Source organism: Microcebus murinus, chromosome 25 (assembly GCF_040939455.1).
Source record: "Microcebus murinus isolate Inina chromosome 25, M.murinus_Inina_mat1.0, whole genome shotgun sequence".
Taxonomy (NCBI): domain Eukaryota; kingdom Metazoa; phylum Chordata; class Mammalia; order Primates; family Cheirogaleidae; genus Microcebus; species Microcebus murinus.
The window spans coordinates 16,737,178-16,754,595 of NC_134128.1; the positions used below are offsets into that span (position 1 = coordinate 16,737,178).

The window sequence follows — 17,418 nt, forward strand, 5'->3', positions numbered from 1 at the left end:
GAGGCCATCAGGCAGTGTCCACTCACCTTGCGTCTTCCTCCCTGGCAAACGAATCAAATCTGTCATACCTCCCCCTCACCCCAAGTGGAAGGCTTAACCTTCTCCAGACCAGGACTAACCAGTCCCTCCACTGCAAGGTTCCTTTCTAAATTGGCTCCCACTCCACACTCCCTCCCCATTCACAAAGAACTCCAAGTGGGCTGCAGGTGACTTAGAGGTAAAGACTGGATCATCCTCTTGAATCAGCAAATGAGCAGCTCCAACCCTGAGACTAGAGTGCTCACACCACTGCCACCAGCACGTGCAGTCTGCCTCCACAATGGCAGCCGCTGTGGCACAGCAGGAAGGAGTGTGCCTCGTGGTGATGGGCTGGCAAATGGGAGTCACGGAGGAGCCTGAGCCAGCAAGCAGTGAAACGCTGACTTTCAGGACACGCTGAAATGGGGCAGGAATGCAGAACAAAGGAGCCCAGGCTCACAGGGATGAGATGCTCTCGACAGGTGAGGCAAGAGTGCAGTGGGGGCAGAAGGCCGAGCACTCAGGTGCAGCCCAGTAAACAGGGGCTAGTGACTTGCAGATGACAACCATGCGTCCTGGCTTGCTGAGCATAGTCCTAGCTAGCCCCTGCTGTCCTGGAGTAACCCATAATAGCAACCACTTTCACAAGCAGACATGTCCAGTTTGGGCAATAAATTATAATTTATAAGCCTATCACCCTAGGCTTAACCTCCTCAAGCTTCAATGGTTTTATCCATAAAATGCTGATGGCAAAATCCACCTCTCATCCCAGTGCTGTGAAGACTCCATGGAATAACACCTGTGAAGTGCTTAGCACATAAACACTGAGAGTCTCTGTGCTTTAACTTCCTGTCTGTAATGATTGGAGAAACTGTCCTACCTGCACAGACTTATACCTGTAACATGCTTAGCACACAGATGTGTTCAATAAATATTAAACCACTAAACAACACTGAGGTCTCTGTGCTTTAACTTGCCCTTTGCAATGACTGGACAAAACTCTCCTACTCCTTAGGGTTTGTTAGGATCAAGTAAAAATGAAGCATTAAAAAATAGGAGGTACTATTATCAGAGGAAAAGAAGGGGTAAAAGTTTGTTTATAAAAAGTGACATAAATAAAATCTCTAAAAACGAGAGCTCCATAATTTTTTAAAATCTTAATTCCAAGGAGAGCTAACTACGACCTCAGTAGAGAAGGCAGGATTCTATCTGCAGCCTCCTCAGGGTTAGAGAGGAGTGAAACTGGCACCAGACTTCCTTTACTAATTAACTGAAGGCGCGCCGTGTGCAGAACCTCACTCGCACAGGACAGCGTGCGAGGGAAGAGGAGAAAGGTTGGCCTGCCTGCTCACAACTGGCCCCCTGCCAAATGTTGAGGACAGTCTCCACGAAACCATGAAGGACACTCATTTTACAAAAGTATCTTTTCCCAATTCACACAGCTAATACAGGGTGGAACTGGAGTCCAGAACACTCTATGGAATTCTGAAGCCTGTGCAAACCCGGAGTGCTCACGGTCAGGAGAGCAGACACACGCAGACGTCACTGGGCTGGGAGAGAGGACAGCACCCCCATCCTCTCCCCAACACCACCAGGGGCCACAGAGACACAAAGATGAAAAAACAAAATAAAGGAAAAAACCCTCCTCTCTGACCTCAAGGTGCTCACAGATTAATATTCCATGGAAAGAAAAAGAATGGGCAGCTTTATTAGCAGGATCAATTTTCTACAGCAAGGAAAGGCTAAAAGGTAGGAAAAGCAAATTGAGAACAGAAGTAGACAAAACCATTCTGTGAAAGCAGAAAAATAAACCAACTTTAGACTTCAAGAACAAAAACTGGGATACTGCTAATCTGGAGATAGAATTCTGCTCTATTCTGAGTCACTATGAAATGACATTCATAATTTACTTCAACCCCAGGCCAAATCTTGGCTTCGTTATGGTTCCCTGCATTGACTCTCCAGTGAGAAGTACTTTTTTTTTTTTTTTTTTAATAATAGTTCTGGCTCCGAGGCAAAGTCCAGACAAACAGCCCTTCAGGCCTGGCAGCCCACGGGGACGGAACTGCGGGCAGGGCTGCCCGGCGCACACTCCCTCGGGCCCTGTCCTGCCTGGCGACTGGCACGGGCTTATCACTGCCTGAGTTCCTTCTGCAGCTATAAAAGAAATGAAGGCTCATTTCCCAAAATATATTTTCTACTTTTACTTCAGTTTTTGAATGCAAAGGTCATATATATTCCAGCCTGTGGATTTCAGAGTAGGGTAGGGTAAGAAATAAGCTTATTAGAGAATGCGGAAGGTAAGGTTGGATGGATGTTTATTCAAGTGAACGTCTTAAAATTTTTAATTTACTCTACAGAAAGACTCAGAAATGGGTTGGACTTGCCCTGGAATGTAAGAAATTCAAGTCTCTTTCCAACTTTGGTAGCGCTCACTCTTCCACATCATTAGCAAACTGTTGCAGAAATTCAAATGCGTCAAGTATTTGCACAATGCAAACGTCTGAGGACCTTGTCATATCCCATTTCCACTGCCATTTGTAACTATCTGGTGAGCTAGGCGAGGGAAATGGCATCATTCCTCTGTAAAGGGGACTTTATTAAAGCACTTTACCAAGTGACACCGTAACTGGGTATTGCAGAGCAGAGAAGTATCCAAAGAATCAGAATTCAGGCCATTTGACTCCTGATAAAGTGCCCTTGCTACACCAGGTTGTTCTCAAGTAACATACCTTCACATTTTTCTATTAGTCAAAATTTTCCTGGTTCCAGTGAGTCATTTCTTCTCTTGGGAAAAGTTTAAAAAATTAAAAACCAAAAGAAGAAAAAATAAGAGCATGCTTTTAAGAAATGAGTATCTTATTGCTAATCAGAGTTAAAAAATCAAGTTTATAGGACCACAAACAAATTAAATACTAAAAGCCTAAAACCAGCTATTGATACTTTGAAAAACCATTTGGCAAGTCCTGAAAACATTAAATACAGACTTACCATATGACCCAGGAATTCTATTCCTAAGTATATGCCCAAGAGAAATGCAAACATGTGTCCACACGTTTGTCTGTAACGGTCATAGCAGCATTATTCATAATAGCCAAAAGGTAGAACAACCCAAATGCCCATCAACTGATAAACAGATAAGCAAAATATGGTATATATCCATAAGTGGAATATTATCAGGCCATAAAAAGGAATGAGGTTCCGACACATGCTACAACATGGATGAACCTTAGAAATGTTACGTTATGTGAAAGAAACCTGTCACAAAGACTGATTATATGATTCTATTTATATGCAACATCCGGAAAAGAGGAACCCACAGAGACAGAAAGTAGACCAGGGCTGCCAGGGGCTAGAGGAGGGGAGGGAACAGAGAGTGACTGCTAATGGGTATGAGGTTTCTTTTTGGGTGATAAACATGTTCTAAAATTGACTGTGGTAATAGGTGCACAACTCTGTAGATATACTAAAAACCACTGAATTGTATACTTAAAAAGGTGAATTTTATGATACTTTTTAAAAAAACAGCATTACTGATAATTTATGTAAGTTTTTCATAAGAAAAAAAAAATAGTCAAAGATCACAGTCAAGAAAAAGCCCTATGGGATAGACTGGAATTGGAAACTTACAGTGTAAGTATGAATCCATGGTTTCTGAAATGTCTATTTCCCAGCTTTGCCTGCTAGATGAGCCTAGAAGGAATAACACCTCAGTAGTGATGAGCACATACGGTGTCCAGACCTTCATTTCTAACACTGTTTGCCACTAAAAGGAAGTGGGGCTCCCTGGAGAACTGGCTGATTTCAACATTGAGGCAGGGAAAGTACAAGATGAGCCTAGAATCTCTTACTGTGCCAAAAACCAAAGAAATTCTCAGGAAAAAAAGGGGGGTGGGCATGTCACAAGAACACAGAACCAGCCTGAAAAGACTGCCACGAGCCAAATCTAGGACACTCTGAGCATCAAAATAGTTAAGGATAGGAATGAACTATATGTCATTGAAAAAACAGAAATCTACAAGTCCAGACTGAAGATGGATGGACAGAGACAGATGGAAGTCTCTTCTTTAAGCATAATGCCAACAGACAGATGTGGAAGAAGGGGTAGGGCTGCAAAATTATCATTTTGTAACCAAAATAATAAAGACTGGTTCAGGCGAGCATGATCAATAGATGCTAACGGGGGGGGGGGGGGGGTTGATAAAGAGCAGGATACTTGCATGGTCTTAAGGTGTCTGCTCACAGACTGCTTGTTACTTGCAAAGGGAAAACCAGTGAACACACAGTGGAGAATCCAGACAGCATCTTGCCTGGTGATCAAATCAACACCACCAGTGAGGGGCAGAAGCATGTCGTGTGCCTCCAAATCTGACGCCCTGAAAAGGGACAACAGAGCTTTCCCTTTCCAAGTCATACTCTGACTGTAAATGCTGAACTGAGTTCTCCAGACAAATCCGAAACGAGAAACATTCTGTTAAAAAAACAACTGGCCATGTATTCTTCAACAACGTCAACGTCATGAAAGATCGAGAAAGGCTGAGGATCTGCTCCAGATTAGAGGGCATCGAGGGGCACGCCAGCTAAATGCCATGTGCTGTCCTGAACTGAAACCAGTACCAGAAAAACATGCTACAGAGGACGTCGTGGGGCCACCCAACACAACTGCAATATGGACAGTTCATTCAAAACAATTGTGTCAATGTTAAGTTCTTGATTTTGGTAACAATGTGCATACACAGAGAAGAGCCTTAGGAGACATACAGTGGAGTATTAGGAGGCAAAGGTAGGATGGAGACAACCTGCTCCCAAACAATTTAGAAAAAAAATAATACAGGATAGTGACCGAGGATGAGTAGAAAGTGACAGAACACTGGTTTACAATTGGTGCATCTAGGTAAAGGGTATACGAGAGTTTTCTGTATTATTATAATAACCTGGCTCGTAAGTTTGAAATTGTTCAAAATAAAAGCTAAAAACATCTATATATAAAAAGTCAAAGAACAGACGACACAGATGCTGGGGTAGGAGCCTCCTCTTTGAGTCTAAGGGAAACTGACTCCACTTCTTAAAGGGCTTTTCTGACAAAGTATCTGCTGCAAATAGAAAGTTTGCTCCTTCCCAGACTTCACTTTTTCCCTCTCCTCTGTCACTCTCTTGAAGTTCCTGAGCAAGGTGAGCAAGCTGAAAACTAAGGGGGTTAAGGGAGCCATGCAGTGAAAATGCAAAAGGCCCAGTGAAGAGGCCCTGGGGGCCTGTCTGGCTATCAAAAGGAGCAGCTGTGTTTCTCAGTACCCTCGGAAGTCAAGGGCAGCTCTCCCAACACTCCACAGGGCCTGAGCCACGTGAGAATCAGGCAGTGGTCAAGAACTCGTGCCGGCTCATTCAAGGATAGATCCTAACACCACACACAAGAGACTGGGGCTTCAAACGCAGCAACTCCCAGAGAGTTTGCACAATAAACCACAACATCAGCTCAACGACCCCTTCCTCTCATGTGTCTTAACAAGGACAACATCATTTGCAAAATGACCTTCTACAAAGGCACCAGGGAAGCAATGCCACCTGTCAGCCGCCCGACACTTGTACCGACCATCATGCTGCACAAGTGCTGCTGCCTTTGTGCCTCGTAACAAGACAGACAGGGATGAAGAGCGGGTGGAGGAGGAGAGAGGACAAGGCAAGAAAAGAGAAAGGCTCCCACGGACGTGAACCATATGCCCAAGGACCGCCACCCTACGCAGACTTCCCAGCTGCGCCTGCATTTGTGTGTGTAGCATTATCATCTCTGCACATTCTGCAAAAAGAAAAGGAGGAAGCAGAGGGGTCAGGGGAGCAGGGAGGAGGAAGAAGAAATAGATGTTTTGTTATTTTCTCTCTTCCTATTTCCATTTCTACATCCTTGCTCAAGTAGAATGAGCAGTCTGGGAACCAGAGAATCTAAGGTTCCTTTAGTAACGTTATATCATTTTGCTACTTGTCTGTAAGTTTGAAATTACTTCAAAATAAAAGGTAGATTTCTTTAATCTTATTGGATTTTTAAAAATTTCACTGAGATTAAAATCTGAGTCTTTTTTGTCCACATCCTCCAAGTATATGTTACTGATGCTAACATAGCAGCTGCTCAATACATTTTCTTTCTATTAGGAGCAAATCTCCCAGAGGCAAAAGCAAGATTTGAAATTGTTTAAATTTCAGTGCCTAGATCTAGTGCTCACTTCATTCCCTGACTTTTATGGCTTACAAATGGAGATTATAACCAGAATAGATGCCATTTTACAAGGACTCCTGTTACAATCTCAAAGTTAAAGGCAGAAATCAATTTGAAATTGAACTATTTAAAAAGAGCAAAAACTATTTAAAAGTCATTATTCCCAAAAGGAATTAAATAGAATATATTCCTCTTAGGGAATCTTGATCTTAACAATCATAAAAAAAAAAAAAACTATATCATACTCAAAATACTAGAAAGACTTGCATCAATTTTGATACTGAGCTTGGGAAAGTAAATAGAATTTACTTAAACTTCAATGAGCAATAATATTAATAATATCAACATATTTATACTGTACAGTGCTATAATTAGATTGCAAATCACCTTCCCTCCATTACCTCATTTGAGTCAACTAGGCCTGGAATTATGACCCATCCCTACAAGCTAAGAAAATTGAGACGTCAAGATTTTCCAAGATCGCCTAATTAGCAAGTGGTAGGAATAGGGCTTAAACAAAGTTCTTTTGGCACCAAGTCTGGCTAACAGCGTGACTCCTGCTTAGCTGGTAAATAACACTCTCTAGTTGCTTCACTTTCTCACAAAGTTTCCAGAACCATCCACTGTCTCAATGCTGGGACAAATCCTTTGATTTTTTGCATAAGAAAGACACTACATAGTATCCCAGTTCAGCCTCCTCATTTCAAAATGCTTCTAAGACAAAGATGTGAGGGAAGCTGGCCATTCAACTCCGGATTCATTCATTCTTAACTTTTTTTTTTTTTTACCAATTCACTTTAGGTATGCTGTCACCAGGTGGCGGGAGGATGTCATAGAAAAATACAGCTAAGGTAAAAGGCGTAAGTTTTCCCTAAGTTTCAAAAGTGATTCTGGACTCCAGCCACCTACAATGATGTCACCTGCAATCTATAAACCAGACATTTTTCACATTTTAATTAAAAGATTCATTAAAATAGCTAAACTTTAAAAAAAAAAAAGCAAAACCAAAACTTCAGCAAATTTTAAATAAAGTACAAACTTGAAATAAAGCCCTTTATACAAGCCTTTAAAAATACCCTGTGTATCTTTCTTTCATATGTACTAAATTTTCCTATAACTATTACTTCTAATTACATCTTAAACATAGGTGCTGATTAGAATATTAATCTTTATAATTCCTCCTGATTTAACTTGCTGTCAAAACTCCCAGAGTGGCTTATTCTCAAGTGGTTTGAAGTTTTAAAACCTGTAATAATTCTTTGACAAGCAGCCTCCTTTCACTTAATCCTTTAAGTCCCTCTTGGCTGTCTGAGCCAGTTAAGGCCCAACTCTTTTTCCAGTCCCAGGATTCACTGTCTACTGCCCTTTTCCCTGGATCAAAGTTTACTCTTTTCACTTGCTAATATGTACTATTCGCTGGGAGCCAGGAGGGTTCCACTACAGTTAGCATTGTCCTGGGGTAGAGCTGGAACACCCCACCCACTTCTCTTAGATGGCTTACCTAAGTCCACTGCTTTCATTTATCTTAAATGATAGCCTCTTTGTAGATTACCTGAGCAACATGTACAAAGTAGTTTCTTCAGAAACTTAAAGGAAAATTACAGAAACATCCCTCGCAATAAAGCAAATAAAAAACCAAAAGGTCTTATAAACAAGGAGAAAGAGTAACTATCACTCTGAGTTCAACAAATTAAACTATAAACTTTATAGCTGAGATCCATATTCATAAAAGAGTCTTACACACTGTCCTATAAATTAAACTCTAACTTCAGCTAAGCAAGCTAAGCCACCTCTACTGCACGGAAACTGGTGTCACTATCTCAGGAGCACACAGGGTGGCAGCTAAGAGGGGCTCTAGATCCAGACCATCTGGCTCTAAACCCTAGCTCCGTTGTTTACTTGGCTACCTTCTTTGTGCCTCAGTTTCCTCATCTGTAAAATGGAATGTTAAATTGTACCTACCCAGCATGGCTACTGTGCTCACTACATAATAAACAAGTCCATTCCACCAATGAGAACAGAGCTTGGCACACACACTTTAAAGCACTTAACAGATGATACTAAATATCATTATTCCTTGACCTTCCTCCACTGTTCTAACTTAATACACTTAAGTCTCAAAACTTGAAATACATGGTTGATTTATTAGCCTAAATGAATCTGCAGGCAATTTCGCTCAAATTAGATTTCAGTTGGTTGGACTGGCACACTCCAACAGCTTTTCCCAGCGCAGGCAGGACTGATGTGCCCATTTCAGAAAGCTAGGTCTGTTCATGGTTTGGAAGGGACATGCTGTTTGTGTCACAGGGTCACCTATATCATATCATAAGACACTTGGCACAGAGGTTGCTTTTCCATAGGAACAGGTGCATTTGAGTGGATCTCAACTGTGTGATCTCACTCTTTGGGGCAGAAGATGAGGTTTTCCAGAGGTTTGAAGGCTGGGCTGGGTTCCTAGCACGCATGGCCTGCCATCCTAATCCACGTGCTGGGTCCCACCGACGTATTCAGGGTGTGGCAGGGGCCAGGACAGCACTGTGCAGGACACAAAATGTGAGGCTAAGGGGGAGCTTGTAAAAACAGATGTGCAGGGTGGAACTGTGAGAGCACGCCTCTGTCTCAGCCATGATCAGAACTGAGCAGCATGGACAATCCCACTCCCATGCCCGTCTTTCTTTAATATACCAGCGGAGCTGCAGCACACAGGAAAGGCGGCTATGGTTTCACTCTTCTCTTCCCCTTGCAAGCTCCTTGGCAAATGTGCTAATGAGTGGGAAAGTGTTCAAGCGCACCCAGAAGGCAAAGTAATGGAAGCAAGGATTTAGAGAATTCGTTCCAATCATTCAAATTTCTATATCCAGGTATACACTGCAAAACAACGCCTGGCAATTTCCATTGTATTTTCCTCATGACATATATTGTAATTCCACAGATGCTTTACATAGATGCTTCCAAATTTAAGGGACCAGGGGAGAAGTCACAGATTGTTTTAAGAATATGATAAAAACGATAAACCCTCTGATCCCTAGAAAACCGTATATGCACATATATACTGACACTGACTACAAAGCAATCAATCACCAGTCTCCTAAGGGCTCGGCATGGTGCCCCTTGAGTGCATGGTCTCCGCTCATGAATTTCTTTCCAACTGCACTTTGTCGAGATTTTCAAAGGGCAAGGAATATAATATGGCTTTGAGTCTCCTTAATACACAGCTTTTGGGCCAAGTATTTCAAGATCAGCAAATATTTATATGAAGACAGTCTAAAAATCCTGAGAAAGACCTTTGTTTGGTCAAATACGCCATTCTTATTTTCCATATGAGGATTTACACCATACTTTATTTTGATAATTTACCTACTTCATCATTCTCTACCCCTTGGAGATAGTCTTCTATCCTAAAGGAGCATGTATTTAAAAAGAGAAGGAGGGGTGGCTATAACATGCCTGGTGGCAGGGCTTGCCATGGGGTATGGGGTGGGGACTAGAGCCAGCCAGCTGCACCTGCTGTCTGAGGAAGGGGGATGAAGTATCTCCATGGGGGACCTCACACCTGGCCACCAGGGGAGGGAGCTACTGCTCAGAACAGCCAAGTGACTAGACCCCAATTTTTAAAACTCCTTTTAAAATTAAAGCGCTACCAAGTTTATCCTCTTTCTTGGAGCAACAAAAGAACACACACTCTACTAGACCCACAAACCACAGCTGGGGAGAGGACAGAGTATGCAGGCAGAGAGCCTCATGGAAAACAAGTATGTGCTTATCCAAATGGAACTAAGCTACAAGAGAGAAAGTAATTTGGGGTGAGAGGAGGGGAAGGAAAGAATTAGAAATCAAAAAGAAGTGGCTTTCATTTGGACCTGCTGTGTGGTGTTTGGTGTTTGTATTGCTCATGCACACCGTCCCGTGAACAGCAGCAGTCTAGGGCGTCTAGAAAAACACTTGGGACAGTGGATAAATGCAGAGAGATGCTTGTCCAGTTGCACACCAAACTAAGAGGAAGTACACTGCAACGTTCTTCACGTTCTTCCAGGTAGTGACAAAATACGTGAACCATTTTCATCCATCACAGACGCAGTTACTTAAGCTCTTTACGCTGTACGGTTATTATGAAAAACACAGGGAGGCAGCTTCACTTACATGGTTAATGAAGAGACTCTTGCGTTTTTCTCTCACTGTGAAAACAAAAGATGCAACAGAAATGTTACATGCCTGCATGCCAACCCCTCCCAGGTTGCTGAGGACTGGGCCCTGTGTCGTGGTCCCATCCTTCCACCAACCACCGTACCCCAGTTGTTCATTTACCAAATATAAGAATGTGGGACCTGCACAAATGCAGACCTGCCCTCGGCTGACAGCAGGATATACACATCCACTTAAACAGCAGCACCCTAACAAAATAACTGCAGCTGAAATCAATTAAGGGGCAATAGATTTCCAACAACTGAAGATTAATTAGTAAATCTCATAAAACTTGCCTGCATCCATTAGTTTAATAAGATCAACAAATAATAGGACTATTTATTTCTAACCCAACCAGACCCATAAATGTCCATAGTACACACGGGAAATATAAATAACAATATCCATAACAGCATTAAGGTACAGGAAGACATTTACATCTCACACTGCTGTCCGCACATGTGGCCTGCACAGCCCAGTCCCCAGTAGCCGCCCCTCCCCCACCTGTCCCCTCAGAGTGTTCCTCAGGAAAGGAGCTCTCACAGCCCCAGAGGAGCCTGTAATGTGACCTGGTATCACTGAATTCTGCATTTTCTTTCCTGAAGACTCACTTTTGTGGGTGTGACACATTTATTGAGTAGTCTCTGTAGAGGACATAAAGAATAGGCTTCCTTCAAGGAGATGACATCGTAGGTCACAGGGAGTCAATAATGCTACCTCAGGCACCCTAAAAGATAGTACGTAAATCTAGCTTTCATCTGAGGAGGGGTTTTCCCCACTGTGGTCCACACCCCCAAAACAGATTCACTGCCCTTTTTAAAAGCCCTCCAGCTGATCTCTTGGAGGCGCTCAGGAATTGTTTTCCTATCATTCCTATGCTGTTCTTAGATTCACAAGGAAACACTTCTCTTTTCTGTACAAGTCCCATCTTCTCTGGAATGACTGCTCTCCCCACCTTGCCAATGCAAAGATATTCCCAATACAAAAGCAAACAGTCTCAGGATGGGTGCTCACTGCTGGGTGTGTTGAGAGAGACCGACAGGCAGAAGGTGCCTACGCCAAGCCATCCGATGGACCCTTGTGCAGGGGCCACTGGCCTGCTCCTATTGCAGGACAGAAGGCGAGCGCCACATGCAGAGTGCCAGGTGCCCCAGCCACACCGGAGGCCAGACCAGCACACACAGAGCTCGAGTGCGCAGGCAGCGGTGACGGGCTGCGCCTGCCATGCACAGTGTAAAGCGGGTGACTACTCCGACCTGATCCTGCACAAGTGTCCACAAGTGAACCATAACAAAAGAAAAATGAGGGTCTGGCTGGAAGTGCTGGGTTTCAGCTTACTGGCATATATTTATATGTGTGTGCGTGCACGCAAGTGCATGTGTATGGATTCATAATCACATGTGCACATGTATGTGTTTTGCTAACATTATTTCAACACTATTATGCAAGTGGCCAAGGATCAGGGTATGACATTTCTATGGTGACTTCCCACTGGCTGAAGGGATCTATAAACACCTTCTATGTGGGCCACAGAGCTGACAGAGTGTCCACTAATCCCTGTAGATAACACTTAGCTCTTCCAAGAGCATCTCAGCGACAGGTTTGTGCGACAGAGACTTTGTGTCTCCCAATCACGGGAACCACCTCCCATAATAAGGTCACCCTGACAGCTTAACAGCAGCCCCTGCCTTCAGCAGATAAAAGACATCTATGCCCCAAGAAATACTAGTGCTTCTTCCATGGGAACTATTGAGAAAATTAAGGATTATTCAAACATAGAAGAGAAGGCTGAAATGCATAACCTTCAATAGTTTTGACTGAAAGGTTTACAAAGAGCTTTAATACAACGGAACAAAAGCACAGTAGACAAATGGGAATATTGTAAAAATGTACATCGCCTACAAGGATCAGATTTAGGGACGAATCAGGCCATGTCCATGAACTCCAACTGGTTGCAATTAAAATGGCATAAAAACCCAACAGGTTACTAAGACTACGACAAAACACCTACGGATAAGTTGTCCAAATCTATTACAGAATCTCTTAGGCACTCACTGCTTTTATACAAATGAACACCCACATGCTATCCTATTTCCTTCAGAGCAATTGGGCCTATTGAATCCAACCTGAAACTTGGGGCTCCCAGGTCCTGAATCAGGTGCCACTTCCCTGTACTGTTTTGTAATAGCCCTCCTAGAGGGGCCTTTGCAAGATGCAGCCTGCGACTGATTTCCCTTTGGAGCACCTTCTGAGCCCCCAAAACAACGACCTGTCCCTGCATAGGAAGAATTCCTAATAGTTGTGTTTGGACTAGGTGACCCATTTCTCTGACCATACTGCCATCAGAGTGGATGGACTAATGCTCTCTCCTGGGAATTTGGAGTTCGAGCACACTCAGGGTGCTAGCTAGCTCATCACTGCTAGCGCCTTCAGCGAAGGTACAAAAGCTCAGGCATGGGGTGCGTGCCATCTCCTGCCACACAGGAAAGAGTAAACACAGATCTGACTGCCATCCTTGCAAAGCAGGCCCCTGGCTGGTATCTGGGAACTTGGATTTGGGAAGGTCCTTGCCACTCCCTCACTGTCCCTAAACTGTCTGCACAAACCGTATGGTCCATGCCGAACATCTGCTTTCCTTCTGGGAGTCTGGGATTTGGGTACATACGAGGCAGAGGTTTCCTACACGAGCAGCCCTCGATAAAACCCTTGGGCTCTGTGGCTTCAACCTTCCCTGGCTGACGACATTTCACAGATGTTGTCACGACACATCTGTGACTGGGGAGTAGAGAGCAGCCTGTGCAACCATGGAGGCTGCTCCTGGTTTTCTTAGGAACTTGCCCTTTGCCTTGTACTGATTTTGCTTCATGCCCTTGCATTGTACTAAGTTGAGGCCATGCATATGACTATATTTTGAATCCTATGATTCCCCTACTGAATCAGCAAAGCTGGAGGTGGGGCCTGAGGATCCCACATAGCTGTCATGTGGAGAAACACCAGGGAGGGGTGACAGGGAGGAGGCAGGTGCTGCCTTCGTTCCTAAGGGCCTTTAGTGCCCAGCTCCACCTAACTCATGAGGCTTCTGAGATACCCTGGTGTCCTTAAAATTAATTATGCCTTTTCCCCTAAGTTAGTCGGAGAAGGACTAAGACATTACTGTGGGGGGAGTAATAAAATAAACAGAATCTCTTATAGTAGTGTATCACCAAAAAAAACAAACAAATAAAATTAATCTATATCTGCCTTTAAAATAAATTTGAAAGTACTGAGGCTGATTAATCAGCTCTGAAATTCAAAATGCTGTAGCTATTTTGTTTTATGTAATGGTATATGCAATATGCCAACTCATTCCTAATGGGTAGCTTCAATCATTTTTAAAACTTCAATATTTTTGGTTATTAGTAACATATCAATCAAAATCTCTGGAGTTTTCTGAGTTCCTACATAATTAAGTGAACTGATAGTCATATTTTGCTTTGGTAGGAAAAACAAGCAATAAATGGATGTGGAACATAAATCTAATCTTTCCCAGGAGGAGAATAACAGCAATGTCCTCTGATCCACTTTGTGATAGTTTGTTAAGAGGATTTTTAATTGGCCATAGTAACAGTCCATAATGACTTTAACAGAAAATGTACTAGAAGCTTTAAAAACAAGCCATCTAAAATCAGCAAAAACACTGCTGATGACATTAAAAGTCTTCTCCAGATAAAATGGGGAATGAAGAGCACAGAACAGCATTTGCAATCTGGGGTACAAACAAAATTCACTTAAGTTACTATGGGACACTCACTTACCACAAAGCCACAGTATTAAAATTTCTTTACTTCTTTTTTGGTTTGTTTTCTTTTTTCTAGAGACAGGATCCTTCCTCTGTTGCCCAGGCTGGAGTGCTACAGCCTTGAACTCCTGGCTCAAGCGATCCTCCTGAGTAGCTGGGACTACAGGTACACACCACCACACCTGGCTAATTTTTGTGGGGATGGGGGTCTCACTATGTTGCGCAGGCTAGTCTCAAACTCCTGGCTTCAAGTGATCCCTACCCTGGTCTCCCAAAGTGCTAGGATTATAGGCATGAGCCACCGCACTCACCCATTGACTCTGAAAAATACAACTTTCTGGAAAAATCTAATTATTAATGAATATTTGTTAACCTGAATGCAATTTCAGCTAAACCCTTTTTACAGATAGGCATTACAAAAAATTACCTTGGTTTCTCCTCTTCCATTTCTAAGACAGACCTTTCCATGGCAAGCATGGACCACCACGAAGCTATAGGATGTTAGAACTAAGGAGGTCCTAGGATCCCATCTAATCCAACATCCTGCTGTTAAAATTGGGGAGTCAGCCTGGGCAGGTAGTGACCAAGGGTGACAGTGGAGAGGTGGGCTGCGCTGCTTCCTCTCCACCACCCGGTCTCCGGGAGCAGCACTGCTACGTGCAGGGCTCTTCTGGATCTGCATGGAATGAGTCCCACTTAAAAACAGAGTGACAATTAGAACCTGATGTGAACAGAGCTAAGCTACTCTACAGAGAAAAGTACTTAGACAATTAATTACTCTGGATATAATGGAGGGGCAGACCACACACATGGCATGCTTCAACTATAAAGAATGACAGTTTTGTTTAGAGATGTAAAACTGATTGCTGAGATAGCAGCACCAATGTACATCACAAAAATCTGGTTCAAAACAAAATCTGGTTCAAAAGAAAAGCTTTTATTTCTTTCTCTTTTCCTGTGGGTAGTGTAAATCAGGTTTTGCACGATTAAGAGTTCAATCTTAATTTTCTTACAATGAAGTTTGAGATTACCATACAACTCCTACAATTTTCATTAATTAGGTGAATTCAATCATTCACTTAATTCAAACAACTGGTGAGCCCCTGTTCGGAGTGCATACAGAGGCCCCCGCCTTGCTGCGCTCCCAGCCTGACAGGAAGCTGTGTCATGAGGACTAAGCACCAAGGCACAAAGTGCACTGTGGCAGGGACGTCACCCCATGCTCTGGAGCACAGAACCCGGCATCCCAGTAAGGTGACTTCCCCACGAGGTGCACCTCCTGAGCTGCAGGAAGGAGCTTCTCCCAGACCTCTGGCTGCTTCGACGTTTATTCTCTGTCTGGGCACAGAGGAATAGTACATTCTGTATATGCAAATCGAAATCTAAATAAGCAAGGCAGACGAAACAAAAATGAAAAGACAAAAATTTCAAAGATGTCTAGGACAGCCCCAGTCATGGAGAGGAGAAAATTCCAGGGGAGAGAGTAGGAGGCAGCTGTAGGAAGAACATAAGGAGGAAACTGTTCAAAGAACAAATATCCACCTCAGCTGCTAACTTTAGATGTTTTCTGCTTCCCGTAGAGAATACCTAGGGCCAAAGGATTTCTTCTGAAGCACAGAAACATCAACTAAGTGAGATCCTTTTTAAAAGTTTTTTTCTTCTGGGAGGCCGAGGCGGGCGGATTGCTCAAGGTCAGGAGTTCAAAACCAGCCTGAGCGAGACCCCGTCTCTACCATAAAAATAGAAAGAAATTAATTGGCCAACTAATATATATAATATAAAAATCAGCCGGGCATGGTGGCTCGTGCCTGTAGTCCCAGCTACTCGGGAGGCTGAGGCAGGAGGATTGCTTGACCCAGGAGTTTGAGGTTGCTGTGAGCTAGGCTGACGCCACGGCACTCACTCTAGCCTAGGCAAGAAAGCGAGACTCTGTCTCAAAAAAAAAAAAAAAAAAAAGTTTTTTTCTAATTATAAAACTGCATGCTTTTTGTTGAAAATCTGGAAAATACAGAGCAGGATAAACAAAATGTAATTACAAATAAAAATTAAAACTTAGAAAAGATAGAGATATAGTCTTAAATATATACAGATTGAGTATCCCTTATAAAAATGCTTGGGTCCAGAAATGTTTTCAGATTTTGGAATATCTGCATTATTTGAGTGTCCCAAATCCAAAAATCTGAAAGCCTTTGAATGTCATATGGGTGAGCAAAAAGTTACATATTTTGGAGCATTCTGGATTTTGTATTTGAGATCCTCAACCTGTATAATCTGACAACCTAGAGATAACCACTATTAATATTTTAGTGTGTATCCTCCAAGTCTCTCCTGAGCACACTTACACAGACACAACAAATGTTATATCTACGCTTGCATATGGAAGTATTTGTATTTAAATATGTGCAAATATACATATATTCACACAAACATGCCAATGGAAATAGGCCCATTTTTCTATTGGTATGTAAGCATTTTTATTAGTTATATAGTAATTCTTTAATATGTAAAGGTATTAATCCTTTTTCATATGAATGATGGGAAAATACTATTTGATGATTTTATTTTCAGGATATACTTTGACAGAGTTTTCATTTTTAGGCAACTTCCTCCATTGCTTTTATAAACTCACATGCCCCTTCCCCATTCTGACACTAAGTATTCATTTGTATTGTTTCTAGATATTTACAATTACATTTGTTACATTTAATCTATCACCAGTCAATCCATCAGAAGTCTATCCTGGCACAAGGTGGAAGTGAGGTTAACATTGAATCTCACCTAAAAAAAAAATCAATAGTGCTGTGTATACTATTATAAAGGCTGCTATGAAATGCTGGTATTTCAAACCTGATCTCTTCCTGGTTTGCTTTCAAGGTGTATGGAAGCAACTCTTAAATGGGGGGGGGGGAGACAAGATTGGTCTATCTGTATCAAGGAAACACAGATAGAAAAAGATGGACCTAGGTGCAGCAGAGCCCAGACATCACCCTTCTCCTCCTGGGCAGACCCAGCGTTCTGGTTGTGGTGTTACAGTCAGCACAAAGGATGACTCTAAATCTAAAATAAACTAAGACAATGGCAGAGACCCAGATGAGGGGAAAACTCAATCCACTGAGCAAATGAAAACCCACACCCCAGAGTGAAGATCGCATGGACTCAGAACTTATGCTGTCTTGGGTACCGGGCTAACCACGTTGACAAATTACACATTCAGTCCTCCTGACAATCTCGT

The 17,418-nt window shown here is 42.7% G+C and overlaps 1 protein-coding gene across 4 annotated transcripts in view; it reads right to left on the minus strand.

The window, feature by feature from the left end:
* CCNY (cyclin Y) overlaps window positions 1–17,418 on the minus strand; it is a 203,840-nt gene that overhangs the window by 27,655 nt on the left and 158,767 nt on the right. For all 4 annotated transcript variants that reach the window (XM_075997613.1, XM_075997612.1, XM_020284146.2 and 1 more), the window contains one exon: window positions 10,367–10,401. In XM_075997613.1, coding sequence (XP_075853728.1) covers window positions 10,367–10,401 — 35 coding nt within the window. The remainder of the gene's footprint in view (window positions 1–10,366; window positions 10,402–17,418) is intronic.